The following is a 27342-nucleotide window of genomic DNA, read 5'->3' as shown; positions in this document are numbered from 1 at the left end:
TAAATGGTTATGTCTTTTTAAATTTTTTGGAATTATTTACTTAACTTGTTTGAGAGGGGAGGGAGAGAGCGAGAGAGCATTCCCATCTACTGATTCATTGCCTAAATGCCCACAGCAGCCAGGGTTGGGCTAGTCTGAAGCCAAGAGCTGGGAACCCAGCCCAGCCCAGGTCTCCCACGTGGGTGGCAGGGACCCAGATACCTGAGCCCTCACTGCTGCCTCCCAGGGCGCACGTGAGCAGGAAGCTGGAATCAAGCGTAGAGGCAGGACTCAAATGTAAGTACTCCAATATAGGATGTGAGCGTTCCCAACCAGTGTCAACCACAGGAGCAGATGCCCAGCCCAGTTTCTGTTTTTATTTTTATCAATATGATAGATTGCATTAGTGTTGTGGGATATTAAGCTACCTTGTACTCCTGGTATAAACTTGCTAATGGTGTTGAAATCTTGTTATGTGTTATTTGGTTTGATTTATTAATACTTTGTTGAGAGCATTCACATTTATAATCATGAGGCATACTGGCTTATACTTTTCTTTCCTTGTAATGTATTAGGGTATCGGGGTAAAATTGGTCTCTTAAAATGAGTAGGGAAATGTTTCCTCTTTCTCTGTTTTTTGAAGTGGTTGTTAAGATTGGTGTTTCTGGCCGGCGCCGTGGTTTAACAGGCTAATACTCCGCCTTGCGGCGCCGGCACACCGGGTTCTAGTCCCGGTCGGGGTGCCGGATTCTGTCCCGGTTGCCCCTCTTCCAGGCCAGCTCTCTGCTATGGCCCGGGAAGGCAGTGGAGGATGGCCCAGGTCCTTGGGCCCTGCACCCGCATGGGAGACCAGGAGAAGCACCTGGCTCCTGGCTTCGGATCAGCGAGATGCGCCGGCCACAGCGGCCATTGGAGGGTGAACCAACGGCAAAAAGGAAGACCTTTCTCTCTGTCTCTCTTTCTCACTATCCACTCTGCCTGTCAAAAAAAAAAAGATTGATGTTTCTTATTTCGATGTTTGATATAAGTCACAAGTGAAGCCACATAGAACTGGACTTGCCTTGTGTGAAGATGTTTAAATTACTAATTCAGTTTCTTTGCTTGATGTAGGTCTATCCAGATTTCCTGTGTTTCTTCTTGAGTCAGGTTTTGTAATTTGTATCTTTCTAAGAATTTCCCCATGTTATTTATATTTGCTAACATAAAGTTGTTTCTGGCACTCCCTTATAATAGAGCTACATTTTAAAGAATATGTTAGCATGACTCTCAAGAAGGCCTAAAATAACTAACTACAGGGCTAGTGTTGTGGTATAGTGGGTAAAGCTGTTGCCGCCATCTGGGGAGTGAACCAGTGGATGGTAGATCTCTCTCTGGGTTTCTTTCTGTAACTCTGCCTTTCAAATAAATAAATCTTTTTAAGAAATAACTAATTACTTTCCATACAGAGAAAACAAAAGATTTGAGGCAACTTAGACTTAATGAGTATTTCACTAAATGCACAATACAGTGTGCTTGGCTTGTTTTTATAAAGTTTTATTTGAAAGGCAGAGAGACAAAGAAAGACATCTTCCATCTGCTGGTTCATTCCCCAAATGCTTGCAAACACCGGGGCAGGGCCAGGCCAAAGCCAGAGCCCAGTACTCCATCCAAATCTCTCACGTGGGTGGCAGGGACCCAAGCACCTTAGCCATCATCTGCTGCCCCCAAGGGTGTGCGTTAGCAGGAAGCTGGATTGGAAACAGAGGCGGAGCTCACTCCCTAGCACTAGGATATGGGATGCAGGCGTCCTCGGCAGCAGTCCAGCCCCTGTGCTGCACACCCGCCCCGGGACGTTTTATAGAGCATATCACAGGATTGGACTCCCAGAATCCTCAGTTGCTCCCCGGAAGCACAGAGCATTCCCTCCCCCTTCTCATGGCACGCCCTCAACATTCTGATTTCCTGCCTAAGGAGCCCTCTTTCTATAAGGAACAGATGCAGATTCTTGGGAACCCAAGCAACGGGAAGAGTGCAACCTTCCTTCCCAGTGCCACCTGGAGAACTCTGTGGTCTGGGGCACAGCTGCCCTAGCATTCCTGGGGCTGATAAACCCAGAGTTGGGGCAACGAAGGAGGCTGGAGGGATCACTTCTGCATGACATTGTAGCCCGTCAAGTTTCTTGCTGTTTTGTACGTGGGATGTGTGTGTGCGTGCGCTGGTCTTCACCGCCACACTCCCCTGTCCTGTCCTCCACTGCCAGCTGGGGCTCTCTAAGTTCCCCTCTTTTCTTCCCAGAGTTCCTAATAAATCCTGCAGTGTACAATAACCCACGCAGAATCGGACCGACTCCTGTATTTTGAGCAGTTTTGATTTTTAGCTTCTCATCCTCGTGATGCTATTGGTATGGGGCACGTGGGCTTCCTTTGTGTGAGGCAGCCCAGGGGCCTGTGAGCTGCACGCAGCGTAGGACTAGTCTTGGTGGCAGCCGCACGAGAATGAGCCATCCTCCTAATGAGAGGACCTGAGCCTTGACACCTGCCATTGCCCACTAAGCACCATGTCAGGGACTTTCTATGTAAGACACAGGGAGGGCTCTCTTCCCCTTGCTTTCTATTCCTATTAGATTCACTTCTCATTTTTGTTAATATATCTTTTCTGGAGGCCAAGTATGCGCCTTCCTCATTTTAGAAAACCATTGTACACCGTGTACCCACGTCCGTCGGGCATCGCTGGGTGAGACGGGCAATCCAGAGTGACTAAGTACTGGCCTTCTCTCAGGGGCGGGGAGCGCCCTGGCCACCGGCCGTCAGGACGCACAGAAACGCTGGTCTGGCCCAGCCGAGGCAGCTGCGGGCAGGAGTCAAATTCAAGGAACCGATTGCAGGTTACTTTTTAAGTTGATGATGGCGTGTGGCCTGCAGATGATGTTATAAACATCCAAATGGCCCTTGGCAGAAAAAAGCTTCCCCACCCTGGCCCAATTCTCTTTTCTCCTTTCCACACAAAAGCAGCTGAGAGCCACACCCAAACAGACCGTGCAAGCCCTGTCCTGACCCAGTCGGTTCTGGTCAGGAGAAAGCAATCTTCCACTTCCCTCGGAAGGAAGCGAGGAGGCTCCCTAAGCCACTCGCACCCTTCTAGGCACACAGAGCCTTTCTGTTTAGCCTACAGCTCCTACCTCCCTTAACCACCTCCCCGCAGCACAGTGCTGCAGCGGCTGCCGGCTTTTGTTCACTGCCTGCCTCCATCACGCTCTGGGGGAGCCGGCTTCCCTTCTTGGAGACCATTGTGGTATAACAAGCGTAGACAATGCTTAGTGCGTTTCTAAGCGACATAAATCACCTGTAGAAATCCACGGGCAGATCTTAGACCATTAAGCCTGACAAGCGCCGCCTTCTGCATAAAACGGTGGGAGAATCGTGAAGATTTTGTTGTGAGAAGGACGAGGAAAGAATGGTATTTCCCGAGGATTTCAACACACGATAAATAAACCCGGGGCTCACGGGGTGTGAAATGGGAATTTCACACGGCAGTAGCCCAGTGAGTCCCCACTTGCGTCGAGAACCGACCCGTCCCCATCGCCATGTGCAGGTTCTCCTCACAGTGGAAAGTCCTGCTCCTTGCACGGGTCTCCTTTCATTGTTCCACGCAGTGTCGGGAATGCAAGAGCAGCCTGCATTCTGTTCTTCCCCCACACTTTCTTTCCAGGGCCAAACCCTCTCCCCACGCTCCCACGCTGCCCCCCACTCCTTCTCCTGGGACCTGGCTTCATGAATGCCCCACGCCCTGGGCTGGCTCCGGTCTCCCCCTCTATAATTGGCCCATTCAGTCTCTCCGTTGAATCCCTGCCAGCAAATGTGCTGAAGTGGGACAAGGCCTTCAAAGGCCAACATCTGTTTACGGTGGGTCCTCGGGCTTGGAGATTCGATTATCCAGGCGCTCACTGAATGCTGCCTTGTTTGAATGTAACTTGAAATGCACTCAGCAATAATCCTGGCGCTGGCAGATGCGGCCCACATTTGGCCCACTCTGGGCACCAGAGTGCTGACCGCAATGGTCAGAACATAGCAGGAGCTGCACAGGTCTTTGATTGCCTCCCCATGCGACAGCACGGCATGATGACCGCAGGCAGGAGCTGCATCTTCTCATGGGCACAGCATCGCTGGTTCCACGCCTGAGTGTACACGATAACAATAGTTTCTCTCAAATAAGCAATTCTGTGATGAAAACCCAATGTGTGCATTATGTGGTTCCCCACCATGGGCTTGGAATTCTGGTACACATGTCCAGTTCCTCTTCAACCAAAGGTCTGCCTGAACACCTTCTCATTCAGCCTCCACATCAGTCCTGGGGTTGGGCCGGTGCTCAGCCCATTTAAGTGTTCGGAGCAGATGAGGGGCTGGCCCAGGGCTTCCAGCTGGGATGGAGCCTGGGTTTCCACCCCGAGCCCCGAGCCCGTACTCTGCCCTGTGACCCACCATCTCTGATCTGGCCCGAGCGCTGGGCTTCTTCTCACCTGCATGGCACCCCCCAGCCTCCCGTGGGTCGTGTGCTCCAAGGCCTCATTTTCTCCTCTGATAGCCCATGTCTTTCTGTGTCCTGCGACCCAGACAGGGCAGGTACATTCTCAGTTCTGCAGCCTTCTCATGATGGCTCCAGGCTGTTCTGTTCTCTGCCCTGCTTTGTCTCACCACAGACCATCCACAGGCTCTATCTCACTGTGGGGCTGGGGCAGCAGCCAGGAGGGGAGAGCACTAGCCCCCGCTTCAGCGGTATGCCAGTGGCTGGAGGTGAGGAGAAAAGAGTATGGCAGGTGGGAGGCTGCACAGGAAGTGACAAGTGCAGCCCGTGCATGGGAGGGGCAGCTCAGAGGGGCCTGGCATGCAGGGAGTGCTCACTAAACGGCGGTGATGATAAAGAAGCCAAGGCTGCAAAGGTAGCATGGGGCCAAGTTACAGGGCCCTGCCTGTCACCCTAAGGGGACACTAGCAGGGACCAGAGTCTGGGCGTCATCCTGTGGGCATCCGGAACCTGTAGGGAGGCAGCATATGCCAGGTGAGCCAGAAGCAAGGAGATGCCCACCATGGTCCCAGGACGCGAGGCGTGGGGGCCTGAGAGAGGCAGGGGCAGAGGGGTTAGACAGGAGGAGCTGACTTCTCTGAAAACTTCGCCTGCTCCAGCAGGGTCCCAAAGTCCCGCTCAGCAGCCACTCTGAATGTGATGTCACAGCTGTTCAACACCTGTGCCCTCCACGTCTCCACGAGACGGCTCCGCCTGGACCTGGCTCTGCCTTTCCTTAGAGGACTGGGGGCCAGCCCCACTTCTCCCCTTGATTTTCCCAGCACAAATGATGAACCAAGGAGCCAGACCTCAGCATAGAGATTGAGCCCACTTATCTGCACTGTGCCTACCCACAGTCCCAGATCTCTGCCCCTACAGAAACTGTAGCCTGGAATGACAGCGTCCACCGATGGCCCCGTGGTGGAGGGGAGAGAGGGCCGTTGGCAGGTGCAGACCACCCTGCCCCTGTGACTTCCACACATCACAATGACAAGGAAAGCAGCGCTCACAAGGGAGACCCACACCAGCCCACTGTAGACACTGCTTGCAAGAGGTGACCCACACAGTTCTCAGGACCAGTGTGCACCTGTCTCAGTCCTAATTCTGGAAGTTGGCATGGTGGGAGCAGAGAGCCGAGGTTTCCACCATTATGCTCGTAAATTCAGGAGCCAGGTTGCTACTGGGCTGGCACTGGGAGGTCCAGGCCCCAGTACTAGGAGTCCACCTGACAGGCAGGGCTTGGGCTCGAAAGGGCCACAGCAGGAGGGAGAGCCTGGTGTGTTTGGCAGGTTATGGTGGCCAGAGCCCCACATGGACGCTGGCCAGCCTCTGGCCTGTGTGGGGCCACGGTGGTTCAGAAGTCGAGTCCTGACGCCAGCTTGAACCTGGGGAAGGTAGACAGGAGAGGAGGCGCGGTGAGGACATGACCCAGCTCAGCCTCCATGCAGGGGTGGGCGAGGTGCCTTACGGGGGCAGGAGGGTCTCAGCCCCTGCGCCCCATCCCATTCCCCTCCCAGGCTCCCCAGCCACAGGCCCAAGGCCTTGCATCTCCCCAGACTCCTGCCTGGCCCTCACCTCCCTAAGCTCCATCTCCCACGTGGCTCCATGCCCTCTCCTCTGTACCCACTGCCACCATCCTGCCTCGGGCTCCTGCAGGGCTCCTGGCGGTCTCCTGCTTGGCCTTTGGTCTCCAGCCTCCCCTCTGTCCACCATCCCCACTGCTGCCAAACTTCTCTTCCCAAAACAAATCTGGCCACACGCATCCTTGGCCCAGGGTCATCTGGCACTTCCTGCCAGAGCAGCCCATGTCCTGAGCTGGCTGGCAGGACCTCCATGATCTGTCCGTAGCCCCTTGTGCCCTTCCCCACCACCCACACTACCTGCAGGTCCCCTGGGGGCCACGCTACCCGTGGGCCTCTGTATTCGAGCCCCAGTCAGCCTGAAACCTGCTCCCATCTCTGACTCCACTCCAGAAACCCTGCCCTGGCTCCCAGGCCGTGCTGTTCAGTCCTTCCTCCTCCATAGCTCCCACTGACTTGCCCTGGAGTAACCTCATATCCCGCCTCCCACTCCTTGGGTTCAGGGCCAGTGCTGACTTGTTTGAGTCCCAAGGTGTTCAGTAACCTGTGAGCCCTCAGGAAAGTCTGTGAATATTTTGTGAATGAATGAACGGCTGAAGATGAACGAGGAGGCAGACAGAACACCCACTGACAGGGAAGGGCAGACAGATTTGGGTCTGGGGAAACTGAGTCAGAGCTGTTGGTGAGGCATCTGCGTGGATGCCTAGACTTCACTGCAGATGTGAGTTTGAAGTTTAAGGGACAATGTCTTAAGAGAAAGTGGTCTCTGTCTTCACATGGAAGCCAGTTCCCCCAGAGAAAATCCAGAGAGCTAGAGATCAAATGGGGGCCGGTGTTGTGGCGTAAGTTTAAGTTGCCACCTGCAATGCTGGCATCACATTGGGCAATGGTTGGAGTCCCGGCTGCCCTACTTCCAGTCCAGCTCCCTGTTAATGCATCTGGGAAAGCAGTGGAAGATGGCCCAAGTCCTTGGGCCCCTGCCCCCACATGGGAGACCTGGAGGAAGCTCTTGGCTCCTGGCTTCAGCCTGACCCAGCTCTGGCCATTGCTGCCATTTGGGGAGTGAAGCAGAATATGGAAGATCTCTCTCTCTCTATCTCTCTGTCTCTCCCTGTCTCTGCCTTTCAAATAAATAGATAGATCTTTTTATGAATAAAAGAGTGATCAAATGACCCATAAGTGGCTCAGCGTTGCCAAACTGCTGTTATCAGCTAAGTGGATCACACAGTGAGAAGGACATTGGAAGGACCTAATTCTTCGATTTTATAGCTGAGGGGTGAGGAAGGGGGGGCTGTTGTGCAGCTCCTGAGACTGCTGGAGCTTGAACCCCTAAGCCTTTCCTCCTGCCTCCTTGTTCGAGGCACTCATTTCTGAGTCCCCTGGAAGGGAGTGATGGGTGAGGGTGCAGGCAGGTCTTGGCAGCACCCAACTCTACCACCATTCATACACCACTCCCCACCCCACCCCACCCCTCCTTCTCCTGGCCCCAGGAGAAAGCAGACTCAGGGAAGATTCTCCGGAGCCACAGAGCTTTTGCATCCAACCCCACGGGTGTAGCACATAGAGTGGCTCCTTGTGGACTCCATCAACAGCGGCGTTTATCTTTCCCTATTGTGAACCTTGTCAGCCATCTTCCCTCCAGCTCAGCCCAGACCAGAAACAGCTGATGAGAAACCAGGAGACGGTTTGCTGGGAAGAGGAAAATTGATGTTGACCCAAAAAAGCAAAGACCAAGGGCCACTAGGGCCAGCACCTCTAGCCACTCGCCACGGAGAACAGGAAGACTCTCCTGCCTGAGGACTGGCATCTGATGATTAAGATGGTCGGAGTGCTGGCACTGTAGGAAGGGACCCTTCTGCTACTCAGGGGAGACTGGCCCTCAGGACTGTGGACATCCAAGGATCTGCCTTCTAGGACAGGCAGAGAGGGGACTGCCATTTGCTGGTGGACCACAGTGGACAGGCAGCAGGCCTCACACACTGTCTCACTGAATCTTACAGCTCTGTAGCCCTGGCTGGAGCAGGTACTCGGGTCATGAACTCAGGAGTGACTGAATGGCTGGAGTTTTCTCAGTCTCACGTCACAGGGTGGGAGACCGAGGCCCCAAAGTTAGAACTGCCTGTCTGGCCTCACGCGGCGTGGGTCAGAGGGGCTGGCCTTCGTCCAGGCTCTCCTGCTGTTGCCACTGCGTGGATCCACTCTGCAGGAGGGAGGGTTGCACTTTTCGTGATGAAAGCGTGAGGCCAACAAGCCGGCCGTGTTCCCCGGGGTGCTGGGAGCATTGCCCGGGAGCCCGCGGGCTTGCAGCCCTGGGTGGGGATCACTGCTTCCAGGCAGATGACGTTTCCTGTCACTTTCTTTACGGACAGGAATGAATTCAGAGCCTGGACGGACATCAAGCCTGTGAAGCCGATAAAAGCCAAGTCTCAGTACAAGCCCCCGGACGATAAGATGGCTCACGAGACCAGCTACAGTGCCCAGTTCAAGGGGGAGGCGAACAAGCCGACTGCGGCCGACGCCAAGGGCACGGAGCGCAGGCGGATACGCAGCCTCTACAGCGAGCCCTTCAAGGAACCCCCGAAGGTGAGACCCAGCTTGCTCACTGCAGGGGGCGGGGGCCTGAGCCCCGAGGGGCTGTCTCTTCAGCACACTGAGGCGCATGGCATTTCCCCAGGAACTGTTGTTCCGAAAGCAAAGGTTAATAAGGAAGAGTGCCTAAAACCCAAGCAGCTGAGTGGCTGGCAGAGTTCCCGAGACCCAGCCTCTGAGTCTGAGAAATCCAGACAGAACCTGGCAGAAACCATATCCCCCGAGCTCCAAATCCCCGTGGCTTGAAGTAGCTGTGCTTCTGCCCGCCGCGGGGCTGGCCCGGGGTCGAGGCCCCTCCCCGCCCGCCCTGGCCCTGCCTCCTCCTCTGGCCGGCTTCAGCCACTGGCCCCTCCTTCCTCCCCAGGCCCTGAAGACCGCCTGCCCTCTCATTCCTCCCTTGCAAACGTCATCTGCCTGCCGTTCTCAACACACCTGTCACGCCAGCTGCAAGGCGTTTTCCCAGTAACTTGTTAACCAAAAGGAGCAGGTTGGGAGCGTGGATTCCGTCGTTTTCTGTCATGACGCTTCCCTGCCTTAGTGGCATGTCACTTGGCTCACGAGCCGAGCTGGAGAAGCAGGGCTGAGACGCAGCCAGAGGGACGGGAGTCACGCCCGCTCGCCAAGCAGCTTGGCTCGCTCTGTGGCTGCTCCTCTTGCCCGCGACCCTAAAGAGATGGGCTTCCCTCTGCTTTAGTCTCACAGTCAGTGGAACTACGTTTGGCCTGGGGCCACTTCCTAGGTGAGGTCACTCACCAACCCCATTTGCCTGGGACTCTTCCAGGTTGCAGATGGAAAGCTCTGAGGCCCAGGCAGGCAAGGACAACTGGTTTACCTCATCAGTCACAGGGCAGGGCTGACAAAGCCACTGGACCTCAGCGAGAGAATGACCCAGCCCATGGGGCCTAAGGGCAGCTCTGTCCACACGCAGATGAGGTGGCACCCAGAACATGGGCTTGGCTTGGGGCAAAAGAAGATTCAAGGGGAACACTGGGGAAATTAAATCCTGAGATGGATTGGGGTGTGTGTTGGGGGGTGGATACCATGTTAAGGGCTCGTGCCAGAGGCCCTGGAGTGCTCTGAGAAAGAAAAGGCAAGGCTGCGTGCTGAGAGCAAGGGCCCAGCTGGAGGAGGGAGCTCCGGGGAGTGGAGCAGGCCTGGGACGGCCGGCCACTCTCCGCTCTCTGCGCTGGTGGCTGGGCTGCCACCGGACACGCCCAGCCTAAATAACGCATCCCGGGGAGCACACTGCCCCTCTGCCCTCGGAACCAGGGAGCTAGCACAGGCTGCAGGATCACGGGCTCCCGGCTGCCCTGCCTGGGACACGGCATCAGTGCGCCCTGCAGCCCTGGCCTTGCCCTCCTCCGTCTGTCTGTGCAGCAGGGAAGAGCACGCCGGCAAGTGCAGGCTGGCTCCCAAGGCCTCTGCCGGAGGTGACCCACGTCGCTCCTCACATGTCACTGCCGAAAGCAAGTCACACACCCGGGCCCGAGTTGAACAAGGTGAAGGCATACGATTTTCCCACCGGGAGGGGCAGGAGATACTGCCGAATGAGGACCTCGCCCCTGGGGGAGGGCTGGCAGGACGAGGCAGCCCAGGAGGCCGGTGGCGGTGATGCTGAGCCGACTGGCCGGGGAGTTTGGGTAGGAGGTCACCGGCAGCAGACACTGGGCTCCGTCAGGGCCGAACCCCATCTCTCCTGTCATCCTGCAATTAACACTGGAATGTCTTCTCTCTCAATTCTCTCTCCCGCTCCCTCCCCTTCTGTTTCTGTATTTGCCGTCTGTCTGTATCTCTCCGTGCAGGTGGAGAAACCTAGTGTTCAGAGTTCCAAACCAAAAAAGACCTCAGCGAGCCATAAGCCTCCGAGGAAGGCCAAAGACAAGCAGGTGGTGTCGGGCCAGGCCGCCAAGAAAAAGAGCGCAGAGGGCCCCGGCGCCGCCAAACCCGACGACAAGGAGCAAAGCAAAGAGATGAACAATAAACTGGCTGAGGCGAAAGAGTAAATTTCACTGCACTTTCTCTCTCTCTCTCTCTCTCTCTCTCTCTCTCCTCTCTCCTTAACCAACAAACAAAAAAAGGCCACAAAATTAATTAGAGGCTTCTCATCTGCCTTGGTCCTGAGTGTTGCAGGGGCTCCTGGGCGTGGCTTTCTTCAGCCGCAGATTCTAACACTGAGGGCCACGCCTCCTCCCAGGGCCGCCCAGGCGGCCAGGCCACCAGGCCCCTGGAACACCAGGAAGCAGCGCTGTCTGCCTGTGTCCTGCGGGCCCCCAGCCCCGGAGACCGCATGCTCGTGCGGAAGGCAGGCGGGAGGCCCCTGAGCTGGCTGCCCAGCACATTTCCTGGTAGTGCGGGCAGGTGGCTGAGGCTCTCGTCCTCTCTTCCGCACGGTCTGTGTCCCTGCTCGATTCTGAAATCTGGGTGCATGTGTTCCTCTCTGAGGTTCAGAGAATCATCCTGTGCCACTGAAGCTCAGCTTGGGCTTCAGCAATGGGAAAGAACAAATGATGGAAAGATGAAAAAGCGGTAAAACCACCTTGGCCTTAATGTCAGTGAAATGGAGTTGTGTGTGTGTGTGAAGTAACCTTCTCCTAGACGCTTCTGTTAGAAACATGTGTCTGTGTTCAGTGTCCCATCAGTTGGCCACAGGTGACCACAGCAAGGCCAGGGTCCATTCCAGATGTTGCAGGAAGAGCAGTTTTCCTCTGCTCAGCCCTGCACACTGGCTCGCCGGTGCGGCCCACTCTGCAAAGCGCAGGTGACTGAGGGACGGAGCTGCAGGTGTAGGGCTGTGTACTTAGGGCGTGGCCTTCTGTCTCCTCAAAACCCAGGTGGGATGTGAACGTAGTAGCAGGTGTAGTGACGTCTGCTCTCCCTTCCCCAGCAGCTCCTGGCCTGCTCCTCAGAGCCTCAGGTCAGAGGGTCCCCTGTGACCAGGCTGCAGCCTAGGGGAGCCCTGGGGATCTTAGTAATGAATAGAAAAGCGGTTCTCAGTGTATTCTGTGTCAAGTGTGGGTGCATGTGTGCGTGTGTGTGTGTGTGTGCACGCGCACACGGCCGCAGCCCTGGGAGTGGCAGGTGCCACCTTAGCTGTGCTAGAATTGTGCTGTAGGAATTTTAGGGAGTTGTTGTGAAGAGTTTTAGCACCCCAGTGCTTGTGAGGAGAACCCAGAATATCTACTGGAACAATTGTCTGTGCAAACGTGATGTGTACATATTGCTCAGCTCACGTTCTCTCTCGTGTCCCCGAAGTCCTCGTGGTCCCCAGCGTTCTGAAACGCCGGGCCATGGTGTGACATCAAGCCTCTCGCCAGGCTTGCTTTGCTTTTGTCATAAGAGTGATGGGGAGCGGAGGCCTCAGCCCCTGGCCACAGAAGTCCTTTCTGCCCCGCCCCTGTGTTTAAGGGAAACAGAACCCTGCCCCCTCAGCTCCCTCTGATTCCTCCTGTGAGCAGCAAAGTCTCTGCTTCCACCATTCGGTTTGTCCTCTTGGGGCTGGTTGCAAAATCTTTGGCAAATCAAGTCAGCATGTGCCTGTGGAACGGGACTCCTCGAAGCGAGGGGCTTGGCTGGCCACTGCCACCTTCCCTTCTACCTCAGGGGACAGCACCGCGAGGCAGGGGAGGCGCTGAGGAAGGCAGGCATGTCAGCATCCCAAGCTCCGCACGCCCACCCGGAAAGGACAGGAGTGACCCTGGGTGCAGTCTCTGACCACCCCAGCCAGACCTGGAGTGTTCGCCCGCGTAGGTTCCTTCTCACAAGGTTTGGCATCAGTCAGACAGATAGGTCAACGCTGGCACAGTTGGGACTTCTCCCTAGGATAATTATGTGTGCTCTGTACTTCAGGTCAACCCGAATTGACAGTATGTAGGAGATGGCTCACTGGGCGTTCACTTACCCGAGGCACAGCTGCTGCCCCGGAGGCTGTGCGGGACTTGAGCCCTGTCACCAGGTAGAGCTGGAGTTGCCCAAAGTCTGGTTTGCCTCCAGGGCCTTCGGGCTTTGCTCCCACCCGCAGCCCCAGGGCCTGAGTGTCCTGCCTTGTCCAGCCTGAGGCTTTCAGTGAGCTGCATGATGCCTTTTCCCACCTGTGCGTGCCCCCTTCTTTTTAGCACCCCCAGCAAAAAAAAACCCTGTTTGTAGCTCACTTGACTTGGGAATGTGTCGCAGCACAGGCCAGAGACTTCCTCCAGCTTCTGCTGGTCACAAAGAAAACTCAGCCAGCTTGCTGGCCCTCAGACACACTGGGGATCTTGGTTCCCCAGGCAGTGTTTCAGTGTCACCTTTCTGCAGGTGACCACACCTCCCATGACCATCCCTTTCCCTTTCCCATACTCCCCTGGGCCGCCTCACCTACTGGCAAACACCCCAAGGCTGCACGCACACCCCCCGCCCCGGCCCAGCTCTGGGGTCCCTACCTGTGCTGACACCCAGTCCACACCACGCAGCTTCACCTCCTGGAGGCAGACAGGAAGTGTCTAATTACGATTTTGTGGCCTGGGTTTTGTTGTATACCACAGATTGTCTATGTTAATGTGTAGCGCACACCTCTCTTGGTGCTATTTCATTCCTGCTGTTAGTGAGAGAATCACAAAAATATTCATGTATAGCCAATTGATTGTGACGTGCTTGTGGTCTGTGCTTGCTCAGAAAAACAAACCAACCAACAAACCGTTTTTCCGATTACCAATAAATGCTGAAGACGAACGCTCCTTTCTTGATCTTATTTCCTTGGCGAGGCCCCGCCGAGTAGGCGAAGGAAGCCGCCTTTGCCACTTGAGCCCCGCTCCCCAGGATGAGCTGTGCCCCGCCGTTTTCCGGGCTCCTCCGTAATGCAGCTCGACCCCTGTAGAGCGCCTCTCAGATACTAAGTGCAAGCACTCAGAGCTATGTGTTGGGAAAGGCGAAGACGGACCGGGACACGCACTGGCCGACAAGGTAGTGTAACGTTGCGATCCCACGCGGCCGCGAGGAGCGAGCACCTGCGCCCGGTGCCGCCCTGCCGCTGGGGAGGCAGGCTCTCGCTCCCCACGCCCTTCCTGTCTGCTGGTAGGACCTGACGCCTTCGATTGCTCGTTTAACCTGTGGTTACTCTGGAAGGTCCCCCTCAGGAGCTTGGCTCTCAGCGTGGGTTACCGGGGCGGCAGTCAGCTGTGTGCCTCCATGAGGGTGCTGGACTAGCCGCTAGACAGGCCCGGATGCCTAACAGTGGCTCTGGCAGTAGCACGCTCAGGAGAAGGGCAGGTTTCTGCCTACCCAGGGCGGGGAGTCGTGGAAGGCTGCATGGCAGAGGGCAGGCACCCTGGACCGTGGTGGGGTGTGGATGCGCAGGGCACGCAGGGGCAGGGGCTGCGGACTGGGGATGAAACAGACTCTGCATTTCTCCAACACCTCCTGACTGAATACCTGTTACGTGCCAGGCCTCGTGCTGGGCACTGGGGAAGCCAGGATGACTGAGGGCTGTCTCTGATCCCAGTGGAGGAGTCCCTTCTAGCTGGTTCCGTGGAACAGGAAGGACCTCAGCGGACAGGTGGTGACCAGGTGACAGAACTGGGGGTGGCCATGGCACACCAGGGAGAGGGAGCTGCGAGTGCAAAGGTGTGCAGGGGTCAGCGCCCGCCCGGGTGCGCCCAGGTTCCGGGTGGGGGACACGGCACCAAGAGGTTCTAGGCAAAGGCTGGGGAGTGGCAGGGCTCGCAGAACCAGGGCCCGGCGGCGCTGCGGGAGTGGGCGGCCGCTCGCGGGATCCCCCCTCCCTCTGCCCAGAGTGCACCGGGGCCGCGCATGGTGCCGCGCTGGGAAGCCTCGGCAGCCAGGCCCGCGCTGCCCCCTCCTGCTCCGGGCTCACCTGCGGCCACGCACACCTGCTCCCTAGGGATGCCCAGAACCCCAGGCGGTGCATCTGTAAGAAACCAAACGAAAGCCAGCCTTCTGCTTTCCAAATCGTTGCTAAATTAAATGCATCTTAATTCTTCCTTAGAGTTTGTTGTAATAAAAATCCTTCCCTCTCCCTTTTTCACTAGGGTTTAAAAGTTTGTCCCCTGCTACTCCCGTATTTGGAGAGTGCCCGGCCTTTGGCATGCCCTGGGGTTTCAAGGTCCTTTTACTGCTGCAGTGCCTTTAACATTCCCATCACGGGGTAGCCTGTGGCCCATCTGCAGGTAAAGCGCCCAAGGGGAGAGGCCGCGGTCTCAAAGGAAGCGAGCCCACCCTCCTTAGACTTCACCCTTGCAGAACCACGTGTGAGGCCCAACCCCCAACTCTCTGCCCTCTGATGCCCATTCCTTGGGGGGGGGGGGGATGACCCTCACTGTGGGTTTTGATGTCTGTGGTGCCACCACTGGCAAACAGTGCCAGTGCGCTTCAAGCAGCTACCAGTGCCCTGGGCAAGCCCTTCACAAACTCTGAGCCTCGGAGTCCTCTTCTGAGATCCGGGACCTTTATCTACCTTGGAGGCGCAGAGTGGGGAGGGAATGATTGCGGTCGTAGGGACCTCACTGCGGGCCCGAAACCCTCCTTGCAGCCCCCTCCCCTCCCTCTGTCCACTTGAAAGGGTTGTGTTCACCCTGTTTCTGACAGATGGGCACACAGTTAACTAGGAGTAGAACGTGAACTTGATTGAGGCAAACATCCTAGAAAGATCGCTTTTCAAGAATTCCAACCATCAAAGTCCCTGTAGTCCACAGACCCTGCCAGGACTGCTCTGTGTGCACCTGCTCATTGCTTACAAGGCCCTTCTGTCCGTGTTGCCCCCACTGAACCCCTCTCACGCTGTGGGGCAGCTGTTGGCCCCAGGCAGCAAATAAGAAAGGGGGCTCACAGGCAGGGAGCACCCTGGCCAGCTTGTTGTGCGTGGAAGGCTGAGGCTGTCTTTCTGTGTCATGTGAAGGAAGTGGGCCAGCCAGGAAGCCCTGCCCCACAGTGCCACGCTCTGGGTGGGCCACTGCAGGCTTCCCCCCAACCCCAGGCTCACCTAGGATCCTCGTTCCATCCTGGGACCCACTTACACACCGAGGGAAAGGAAGAATTGGATCGGGTCTGGCACACACCTGGCTCAAACGTGTGCCTGAGCTGCATCGAATGCTGCTCCCTGGGTGGGTGACTGCAATGTGTGGTTATTACAGACAGTGGTCCCGCAGGGTCTTCAGTCATAGGCAACGCACTGGGCACCAGAGCTGCCAAAGGGAAACTCGTAGTATCCGTTGCCTGGAGCACTGGCTCCTGGGCCTTGGATTTCGAACAGTGGAATTGAGCTTAAGTTCCATGCCTCATTCTCATGCGCGTGGCCCCCGGTCCCTTGCTAACGTGGCATCATATGTAACTATCTCAACAGATGGCCCCAGACGTCTCGGCTGGGGCCGCGGGAGCGTCGCGCGCTGACACGCGCCAGTCACTGCCACTGCCGCTGGGTTCAGCTGCTGGAGGGATCTTTACATTGTGCAAACCTGACCATGTCACACCCTGCTTTAAGCCATCCGCGGGCTCCCTGTGGCCTGCAGAAGCTTGTTCCCCAGTGCGCCATGCTGCTTCTCACCTCCATGCCTTTCCCCACCCGCCCGGAATGCCTTCAGTCCTGCTTCTCACCCGGCTAACTCATCCTCCAGGACTCGGCTCAGGGGACCGCGCCAGGAAGCCTTTCCCGCACCGCCCAGGCTGGGTAAGACGCTCCCCGTGTGTGTCTCCGTCCTGGAACCTATCACATGTCTCGTGTCATCTGCTCATGTGTGCAGCCCCCGCTACACCGTGCTCCCCTCCATAGCCCGAGCCCCCAACCCCATGCCTACCACACGGAATGTCTTCCAAAGTGTTTGTTGGGTGAACGAGTGAGCGAATGAATGGCGATCCATCTTCACCGTCTGCCTCCTCATCCAATATGGTGCTGCCACAAGGCTTTGTTCTGCCCAACCAGTGTCCCTGCCCACGGGAGAGCAGGGGAGGTCAGTGCGAGAGCAGAGCGGGAGCAGGCAGCGGCCGGTTTTACAATGGCAGCCTCTGTGAGGGCCAGCGAACCTCAGGCGTCTGTACTTTGGGGAGCCAGTGTTTCTAAACCGTCTTGACTTCCTAAAACCTTGGACTTTTGGTTATAGGGTGATCTTAAGAGACTGACTAATCCTCCCTCCTGCTTGGCACAGAGCTCTTAACCAGAATGGCAGAGAGGCAAGGGCTCGCAATTAGAGCCAGCAGGCCAAGTAGGGTCAGTGACATTGCAGGCAGAACTATACATTTCCTCTTAGAGATGCCACCTGCCTGTACCTGGTCAGCTCTCCTCCCAGGCCTGCTTCTAAGCCCAAGCTCGCCTGTGTGTGACCTTGGCTGTGTGACCTCCCCTGAGTCTTGCTGTCTTTAGATAGCACTAATACAAATACCCATCCCTCTCCAAAAGGATTTGGTTCCCAAAGTCAAAGGAGTAAGAGTGTAGCCAGCGAGGGACTGCCAATCTGTTTGTTTCCAGAGTTTGGGGCAGTGGGAGTACTGCCAGCAGGTGACGCCTGTTTGTGATGCAGGGGACAGCTGTGATGGTCCCACAGGGATACATGCAGATGTGCTGGGCAGTGGAGCTCCCGGTCAGCGGTCCACTTCATGGGCCATGTTGCTGGCCATTGCTGCCCAGTTTCTTACCCTTGGTCCCAGTTTGGTAGCTGGAGTTACGTGAGACAAACCCAGTCCCTCTGGGTCACCACAGCCGAGATCGATGCCACCTGGCGCTGGCTGTTGAGGCCCTGTCTCCCATCCCCCCAGCCCCGCCCCTGGCCCCTTCTGGCTGAGCACACCTCTGCAGGTACACACCCATCGAATCGATGCCCTCTGGCACACGAAACTGGCTTTGATGAGCTGACCGAGACCCCATCCTCTGCTTCAGATGGGGTTGGAGGAGGACAAACGTTGATTAGCAGTTTCCCAGGATTTGGTTAGGCAAGAACTGAGCCCTTTCTGTTGGCGCCATGGCCCCGCACTTTCCATTTTTAAAAGGGTCGTTAGCAGGAATCTCAGATTGCCAGATTGCCAGCAGCCCAGGGAGACAATCAGGCACGCCCTTGGCTTTGCCTTCTTGTTGTTAAAACCACCCAGGATTCTTCTTACAAAATTTCTGACACAACTGGGAATTTCTTTACTTCTCCTTAGCAAGTCAAATCCAGAAAAAGTGTGTCACAACAGCAAAAATAAAACATACCCACCCCACTGCACGCAGACCCCTGGGGCAGGGGTCTCCCTCTCCTTCAGAACACCCCAGCTTGTAGGGCCCCAGAGCGGCGAGAAAGGTCAGAACGAGGACTCTGTCCCCAGCACTGGATTGGCCGGTTCTGCATGCAGAGTGGCCACAGCTCATGAGAAAGGAATGAGCTCTTATTTGGCCTTCACGGCTTGGTCTCAAATAAGTTTAGAGAGTCTGTGGCTGTCAACCTCATCTACAGATAAGGAACTCAAAATGTGGCGATTGAGTAACAAAGCCACGCGGCTTGCAGGTGGCGAGCCGGGTATGAGCCCAGGGGCGCATGGCTGTGGAACCCGCTCCTGGTCCAGGTTTGGGGGCCATCTCTGGGACTCCTCTTGTGCAGATGTGCGTCTTCCTGAAGACACACTCTCCTCCTGCCGAGCCTCACTCGCTCGGAAGCATCTGGAAAGCGAGTCACGTGCAGGTCACAGGGCTGAGCTGGAGCAGCACGATCCGCCTTCCCCTGCCCAGAACTGAGCCTTGTGGTGGCAACATACTTCCTCGCTGTGGTCCCGGCTGCACTTGCCGTGGTGACGAGCCCCAGCTGGGGGGCTCTGGGTGCCCTGGGCTGGCAGGCAGATTGGCAGCCACACAGGTAGGCCTGACAGGTGTGAGTGTGGAAGAGCACTCTTGGGCCAGGATGCCATGGCCGGGGGCGGGGCTGTCGTCTGTGCTGGAGTCGGGGTGGGTGAGGGGTGCGGTATGTAATGGGTGCAAGAAAGGCTAAAACAAACTGGTCCTGGACAGGAGATGCAGGGTGGAACTCTGAGTTGGGATCTGCAGAAGTCACTGGCTCCAGCCAGAACCAGTCAGGGCTGGCTCAAGCCAGACCTCATTCAGACATCTGTGGGCAAACTTGGAATGTCTCAGAAGCCACAGCCATGGGGACGATCTTAGAGAAGTCAGCGCTCCTCCGCTGAGCCTCAGACAGTGCCACTCGCTTGCTGTGTAACCTCAGGCAACTCACTTTCCCTTCCTGAGCCATTTCTACTTCCAGCAAATGAAAGTGAGAAAGACCCCTATCCTACAGGGTCTGGTTGCCATGAGAACCAAATGGCATCTTCTAGAAAGTCCTTCCAGGAAACCTTGAAGAGATGTTGTTAACTGGGGAGACTGGAAAAGGTGCTAGGGCAGTCACAAATAGGAAAGGCTTTGCACGGCGTGTCGATGCGCTGGCCAGAATTGGGTTTCACGTGATGCTTTCTAAAGCGCCTTATCTGGGATGTACGTACCCTACTGTGTGCCGGCCGCGCTAGAGCTCTCTGATTCTCCCGCACAGTTAGTGGCCTGGCACAGAGTAAGCATTTATTAAGTGATTGTGGAAGGAAGCAAGCAAGAGGGGCAAGGGAGAGAGGGGGAGGAAGAGGGAGAGGGAGGAAAGAGGTGAAGGCTGGGTGAGAGAGAGACAGCTACAAACTCACCTGCTGCTGCAGGGGTGCGGCGGTGGGCGCTGTAGGGACGTAGAAGGAGGAGGCAGTGGCCCTAGAATGGAATCTGCAGTGGCTGAGGAGCAGGCTCCTGGGCAGTCAGGGAGGGATGGTGTTGGGGTGGCCGTGGTGACATACCAGGGTGACAGCCAGGGCCGCCGAGGGCTGCTCAGTGAAGGTATAGACGCCAGGTGGAGGTGTGCCCAGTGTGGAGAGCAGGCCAGCAGCACGGCTTTCTTCTGAGGCTGACACCTCCCGAGGGATGGGCCCACGGAGGTGTGCTGAGCGGAGCAATCTGGAAACCAAGTGCGGTGGGGGCGGGTGTCCCCCAGAGAAGCCAGGTGAGGGCACACGTCTCTGCCCCCTGCAGGTACCTGAAAGGCCACGGGGAGGAGGTGGGAGGAGCTGGCAGTGTGTGACACTTCCCGAAAAGGTAGCCCCAGAGCACAAATCCCATCATTGTGGGGAGTGGAGAGGAGCCACCGGCTCAAAGTCAGGTTCTGTTGGGCTCTGTGGAGCTGTGGGTTTGTGAAACAGGGAGGGAGGACTTGTCCAGCCAAGGGGTGTCTCTGCTCCTTTCTGAAGGGAGCCTGGAGCCCCTTCTTCTTAGGAGAGACCCAGGCTGCTGAGGGCGCTGGGCCCGAGTTGGTGGAGGTGCTGGCCCAGCTGGTGGCACTGTGTTTGTGCAGTGTGTGGACAGGTGCGGGGCCCCCCAGGCATCCTTGGCTATGAGCCCAGCACACAGCAGGGGCTCCTTTGGTTTTGTCTGAAGAAGAATAAAGGAGCAAAGAGGATAGGGAGAGAAAGCCACACAGCTGCCCTACAGGACTCCCACCGGTCCCTGCCGGGTGCCAGACATTGTGCCACACAGATGACCAGGACTGCCCAGGGGCTAGTGGGAGACGCAGACGATCATCAAATGACACGGTCGCTGCCAATCCAGGGGCTGCCAGAGTCCTGGGGAAGGTGGGGAGAGGCAGAGCCCGAGTCCTTGTTTTGAGAACTTCTTGTCACCTACAGTTCCTACAGAACTGAGCCTCTGCAACGTGGTTTCTGTGGCGATCCCCCGGGGGGCTGCCCTCCCGGCATGGGGTTAGGACTCTGAGAAACCTGGGCAGAAACAAAGCCATGAGCTCACGCTCTTCGCTGTCACCCTTCCTGCCCCCCAGGCTCCGTGCCTGCCACCTGCCCCGGGGATGTCAAGAGGCCCAGGGTTCAGTCCTGGACCGGGGCCTGTTCGTGGTGTGGCTATGGGAACATCACCTGCCCGGAACTGACACTGACTAAACGTCACCTGTATACCAGGAGCATGCCAGGGCGACAGCCAGGACTTGCTTCCTATCAGGCTGTTTCCACGCTGCGTGAAATCTTGTAGGTTAGAGAACCCCCGCCTTTCCCAGAGTCGCTGCTTGCGGAATGCGGCTTGCTGTCTCCATCCGGGCTTCCCGCTCCAGAAGGCAGGGCTGCAAGGACGGGGCCCCAAGCGGGGCGCACTGCCCAAGTTCCATGGTGCAAGGGGAGACGATGTGGGAAGGCGAAATAGCATGTAGGGCGATTGTAAGACCAGAATTGTGGGCCGGGGCAGGATGGGGGAGGGAAGGAAGTCTTGTCTCCCGCTGGTCTGGGCAGGGCTCCGTCATCTGCTTCCAGACTGTCAGCGCGTGCTCAGCAGGCGTGGACTGTCTCCTTGGAAACAGGGAGCCGGCAGAACGTGAAGTGTCTGAGGGTTGGGCCCAGAGTGTGCCATGCTGTGCAAGTCAAGGTCTGTGCGCTCTGAACCGCTCAGTCTAGCGGGGGACCCTTAGTCCAGAAGAACCCAAGCAGGTAGCTGGGCTAAGGGAGAGCTCGCAGCAGGGGCCTTGGCCGCACTGTGGGGCCGCGCTCTTGGAAGAGGCCTGCGGGGTGAGCAGGTCAGGTGCACAGGGAGCCAGGGAGTCTTCCAGGCAGAGGACAGCGTGCGGGAAAGCCGTGCATGGGAAGGAGCGGGGCGAGCTGAGGCCCAGGGGCTGAGGGCTGGGCTTGCCGCATGTGGCAGTGAGTTAGGTGGTATAAGGGGCCTTACTCTTTATTCCGAATGCAAGGAGCAGCCACGGTGTCAGCAGGGATGGGACAGGATCGGGTTTGCCGTCTTAGACAGCTGTTCTGATTTCTGTGAGAGGGTGGACAGGAGAGAGCCGGTGCGGGGACCCCCGCTGGGAGGCTGTGACAGTAGCCTAGAGAGGTGGGGCTGTGGAGGAAGGGAGGGAAGCAGGGGCCGAGGGATTGTCAAGAAGCGAATGTTCTGAGCAGAAATAGCCATGGCTTGAAGGACAGACTGAGGGTTTTGAGGGCGAGGGGGCATGGAGGGACTGTGAGTCAAGTTTCAGCAGCAATCATTTCTTTCCTCTGGGCCCGCTGTGCTGCGGATGGCATCGGGCCTCGTGGGAGCAGGGCAGCCTGCCCTCGGGCAGCTCACGTCTCGGCTCATCAAGCATCGGGGAGCTCTCCGATGTGGCGAGAGAGACTGTGAAATCGTGCTGCCGGGGAAATGAGATCCAAACGGTGTGGAGAGACCCTGGGAGGCGGCAGTGAGGCCTGAGCCGAGCCTCCCAGCACAAAGCCGGCTTCCACAGGGAAAAGCGGTGAAAGGGGGCAGTCCAGGAAACAGAAAGAGAGCCGCAGTCCCAGGAGAACACAAAACATCAAGAGAGGATGATGGGAGGAGGGGCTGCAGGAAGCCTGCCTGTCTCCAGGCACCCTGAGGCAAACCAGTACTGCAGCTAGGACTGTAGTTTGCTCACCAGAACACCCCCAGGTGCTCCACAGATAGCAAGAACCAGAATTTGTTATCCCCATTTTGCAGATGGGGAAACAGAGGTCCTTGTGGTTGACCAGCTGCCCAAAGCCTCTCAGGCAGGCCTGATAGATCCTTCCAGTTTCTGAGGGGTTAGGGCTTTCAGGCACTCAGGCTGGGAGTGGAAGGGGCTGTGTCCTGTGCCAGAGAGGACTCACAGCTGGCCCAGGCTGTGCAGGTGGGCCGAGCCCAAGAGCAGCTGGCCTCATGCGCCAGCTTCCCCTCTGAGGGGCGGCCCTGTCACTATACTTCCCTGCTTATTTTCAGTGACTTATAATTGAAGGCATTTAGGGGAATGGGGACATTATACAATGCTCCTCAAAAGAGATTTACATGTTACCAGGTGTTTTTTTGTTTTGAAACTTTTATAGATTAACCATTCACTTCTAAAACTGAAGCAGCCCCCACGAGTTTCTCTGTGCCCGAGGAAAAGACCTCTCTGACTGTCCCTCCCTCGGTCCCTCAGGGCTCTGCCAGTCTCCCCTCCCCACCTGAGAGCCTGAGAGCCTGAGAGGCTGGCGTCTGTGTGACTGCCACAAGGTCTCCCATGTGGATGGCAGGGGCCCAAGTATCTGTGCCATGTTCTGCTGCCTTCCCAGGCATATTTGCAGGGAGCTGGATCAGAAGTGGAACCACCGGGACGAGAACTGGTGCTCATAGGGGATGCTGGCATCTAGGCAACAGCTTAACCCACTCTGCCACAATGCTGCCCCCCCTTACTCATTTTATATTGAATCACAAAGCTAATCTGTTAGACAGTCTAATATGCCCAGTTATGTTAAACATTTTAAATACTTCTGAACTACATCTATACATATTGTTCCTAAACTTAATACAAAAAAAGTAGTATTTGAGGTTTGCTTTTATTCACCATTTCTATCTTAATTCTAAGCCCTCCCATGACTGAAGACATTTACCTGCCAAGGAAGAAAGTTTACTAAACACAGCAATGTGGGATCACGTTTCCACACATGTTCGGGCTGTGCTCACAGCTGGCTCATTCAGTAGAAATTTAGGGCCTGGCACGGGAGATGGTGCTGCGCATACTCAGGGAAATGTGTGTATTCTGCCTCAGGCCACGGGCTGGCCTTCTTCATGCTTTGCGTGCCCGCAGGGGGCTCTGGTCCCAAATCCTGCTGGTGGGGTGGGGTCTGCAGCGTAAGCCCCTGAGACCGAGCTGAGCCCCGGTCACCTTCTCTTGTCCCATCTCAGCTCCCTCGCCCGGCAGGATGACCTCTGCCAGCTCAGCTGCCAACCCCAGAGGACACAGCCCATCGATTTTCTGCTTGATTCTGTTCTGATTCGGTTTTCACTTTGCTGCTCCGGCCTGGAGAGGTGCTAATGCCATCCTTGGACTGCGTGCTCCTGCTGGCCCTGCCCGGCTTGCTCCTCCAACACGAAGTCCTAGTGATGGCAGCCAGCCTTGCTCCCGCGTCGTGGTCCCTGTGAGGAAGCCGAGAGCACAGGCTGCCCGTGCCACTGGGCCCAGCTGGCTCAGGACACTGACCACAGGGAAAAGCTCTTGGGCAGGAAAAGAAAAAGCTAAATCTGTGTCGTTTTACTCTGAGTACACAGCCATAATAACCCCTAACAAGTTCTCGGGACAAGGTGCCTGATGTGCACAGCCTGTAGTCATCCTAAACCTCTGAGCAGATATCCCTGTACCCAGTGGACAGATGGCAAACTCGAGGCCCAGGGGATGAAACCGTGATGAGCTAAGAGAGTGTCACCAAGCAGCTCCTACTCAGAAGCCTGACAGGACCGGGAAGACTGCTCAGGCGGTTTTTGGCATGTGGATTGCATTGCTAGCAGGTGTAAAGGGAGCAGTAGTCACAGCTCCTCGGGGAAGAGCCCTGGCCCCGGACTGCACCTCCGGTTCTTCATCTGGCGGCAAGGGGTCGTGGCGTGCTCCCTGCATGCTTTGCGGGGCGCTGTGTGGCTGACGTGAGCTACGAAGAGAAGGGTGTGGAAAGCGGGGTGTGCCAAGGGTGTCAAGGGCTCGTGACGCTGGCTGAGCCAGGCCATTCCTCAGTGGTGACTTTCAGTGGCCTGCCGGTGAGGGTGTAGCCGTCAGCCAGGGGGCGCACCAGTGTTTGCCTGTGGGTGTCAGGGCTGTCACAAGCTCTCCATAATGTGGATGGGCCGAGGACCAGGCTGTGTGGCTGTAGCAGGGGAGGTAGAACAGACGGGGAGGAGCTGGTAAGAGGCTTGAACTTGTGACTGCAGCAAAGTCAGCCCAAGAGCCCAGGAGCTTGTGGGGGCAAGGGTCTGAGGAGAGGGAACAGGAAGTGGGGAGGGAGTGAGGGGCCAGGGCCTTGCCACTGCCTGAGGGCGAGCCCAGCCAACTGGCGGGGAGGGGCAGTAGGGGTGCTGCTGGCAGTAACGGGGTGCATTATTATAATCAGGAAACAAGGGAAGGCCAGGCTGGTTTTGAGTGTGTGCCAGCTCTTCCATACGACATCAGCGATGAAGCACTTTTCCCCTCTGCTGGGGAAAGGGAGCAGAGGGACCTTCCTCGAGTCCTAGGATGTGGTGGACCCTCGCCCTTAACAAGGGGTGGAGGAGGGGAAGGTGACTTGGAACTACAGACGGACTAGGAAGGAGCAGCCTGAGCGAACAGCTGAGACGAGGGCCCAACGACCCTGCGGGAAGGTGTGGGGGCCGGGGTGGAGTGCCCCCTGGACGCCTCTGAGGCCAGCTGCAGTCCTGCCGTCCTCACCAGGGCGTCACCCACACACCCTGTGCCACCGTGCAGGTTATAATCAATTGGCAAGCACATTGAATGACCCATCCCTGAGCCTGCCCCCACCCCCATCCCACGTTCTGTACCAAGAAGACAGAAATCAGATGCTCCTTCTGGCTCTGCGGCCAGAGCTGCGCTGCCTGGGCTCCACCGGGCAATCTGTGCTCTGCCCTGTCCCTGGCCTGAGCTCTGCCCTCACAGTGACCGCCTCTCTCTCCTTTGCAGGAGCCTGGGCCAACCTGCCAGTGACTCAAGCAAGAATCAAGGTCCTGGAGCCACAGAGCCATGCAAGGATCAAGGTCCTGTGGTCCCAGCACCAGGCAAGGATCAAGGTCGTGCAGTCCCTGGGCCCCTAAAGAAGGAGGGCCCTGTGATCTCAACACCAGTCAAGGACCAAGCTTCCCCGGGCCCGGTGCCTCCAAAGAATCAAAGTCCAGTGGCCGCGGCAGGAGTTACAGAGCAAGGTTCCAGCACGTCCCAGGATCACCGGCCTGCAGGCCCTGAGCCCGTGAAGAATCAGGGCCCCGTGGTTCCAGCACCTGCTAAAGATCAGGGTCCCAGGGGCTCAGCACCTCTCAAGGACCAAGAGCCCCCGGTCCCAGGGAACCTGCAGGCTCCAGGTGCCGTGGTCCCAGCACCTGTGAAGAAGGAAGACCCCGTGGTCTCTGAGCCTGTGAAGGAGCGAGGTGTAGTGGCACCCGAGCCAGCCAAGGACCAGGGAGTAGGCATCTCAGAGCTTCTGAAGGGTCACGATGCTGTGGCGGCGGCACCTGCGGAAAAGCAGGGTCCCCTGGTCCCCGAGCCTGGGAAGACGCCAGCCCCCACTGTCACGGCCAAGGACCCGGGTCCTATGGTCCCTGAGCCCATGAAGACACAGGTCCCCACTGTCATGGCCAAGGACCCGGGTCCCATGGTCCCTGAGCCCATGAAGACACCGGCCCCCACTGTCACGGCCAAGGACCTGGGCCCCCTGGTCCCCGAGCCTGCGAAGACGCCGGCCCCCACTGTCACGGCCAAGGACCCAGGTCCCATGGTCCCTGAGCCCATGAAGACACCGGCCCCCACTGTCACAGCCAAGGACCCGGGCCCCCTGGTCTCTGAGCCCATGAAGACACCGGCCCCCACTGTCATGGCCAAGGACCTGGGTCCCCTGGTCCCCGAGCCTGTGAAAACACAGGCCCCCACTGTCACGGCCAAGGACCCGGGCCCCCTGGTCCCCGAGCCTGTGAAGACACAGGCCCCCACTGTCACGGCCAAGGACCCGGGCCCCCTGGTCCCCGAGCCTGTGAAGACACAGGCCCCCACTGTCACGGCCAAGGATCCAGGTCCCCTGGTCCCCGAGCCTGTGAAGACACAGGCCCCCATTTTTACAGCCAAAGACCCAGGTCCCCTGGTCTCCGAGCCTGTGAAGATGCAGGCCCCCACTGTCACAGCCAAGGACCTGGGTCCCCTAGTCCCAGAGCCCGTGAAGACGCCGGCCCCCACTGTCACGGCCAAGGACCCGGGTCCCCTGCTCCCCGAGCCTGTGAAGATGCAGGCCCCCACTGTCACGGCCAAGGACCCGGGTCCCCTGGTCCCTGAGCCCATGAAGATGCCAGCTCCTGTCATCCCAGTGCCTCTGCAGGATCAAGATCCTCTGGTGCCAGCACCTGCAAAGGACCCAGGTCCTGTGGTCCCTGAACCTCTGAAGACTCAAGGGCCCAGGGGCCCTCAGCTGCCCACTGTCTCACCTCCACCCCCAGTCGTGATCCCAACTGTCCCCCACGCAGAATATCTCGAGGGTTCCCCTTGATGCTCACGCCTCGGTGTGCCCATGAAGGCGCTGGCAGTGGAAGTGCTCCCCTGCCGGTGGCAGGGAAGACACACATTTACTCTGCATGAAACGTGCCCTACTGTCCTGCTGGAAGCTAATAAAACTGGCCCCCTGGCTCAGTGGTGTCCCTGCGTCTGTCTGTCTGGGTGTCTGTACAGCTCGGCGTGATGCTTGTTTGCCAAGGGCTCAGTCTCATCCAAGGGCCAGGCTTCTTGAGAAGGCTAGGCCTCTTGGCCGGCGCCGTGGCTCAACAGGCTAATCCTCCGCCTTGCGGCGCCAGCACACTGGGTTCTAGTCCCGGTCGGGGTGCCGGATTCTGTCCCGGTTGCCCCTCTTCCAGGCCAGCTCTCTGCTATGGCCCAGGAAGGCAGTGGAGGATGACCCAAGTCCTTGGGCCCTGCACCCGCATGGGAGACCAGGAGAAGCACCTGGCTCCTGGCTTCGGATCAGCGAGATGCGCCGGCCGCAGCGGCCATTGGAGGGTGAACCAACGGCAAAAAGGAAGACCTTTCTCTCTGTCTCTCTCTCTCTCTCACTATCCACTCTGCCTGTCAAAAAAAAAAAAAAAAAAAGAAAAGAAAAAGAAAGAAAGCAGGCCTGGTCACAGGTGGCAGGACACCAAGCA

At 57.3% G+C, this 27342-nt stretch overlaps 1 protein-coding gene across 1 annotated transcript in view; it reads left to right on the top strand.

The window, feature by feature from the left end:
• Positions 1–26837, top strand: part of MAP6 (microtubule associated protein 6) — a 67877-nt gene extending 41040 nt beyond the window's left edge. The window contains exons 2-4 of the mRNA XM_062196730.1: positions 8468–8681; positions 10490–10686; positions 25130–26837. Coding sequence (XP_062052714.1) covers positions 8468–8681; positions 10490–10686; positions 25130–26696 — 1978 coding nt within the window. The 3' untranslated portion in view covers positions 26697–26837. The remainder of the gene's footprint in view (positions 1–8467; positions 8682–10489; positions 10687–25129) is intronic.
• Positions 26838–27342: the final 505 nt, after the last annotated feature.

This window comes from Lepus europaeus, chromosome 7 (genome assembly GCF_033115175.1).
Source record: "Lepus europaeus isolate LE1 chromosome 7, mLepTim1.pri, whole genome shotgun sequence".
Classification (NCBI taxonomy): Eukaryota; Metazoa; Chordata; class Mammalia; order Lagomorpha; family Leporidae; genus Lepus; species Lepus europaeus.
This window is presented reverse-complemented; position numbering and strand designations above follow the sequence as displayed.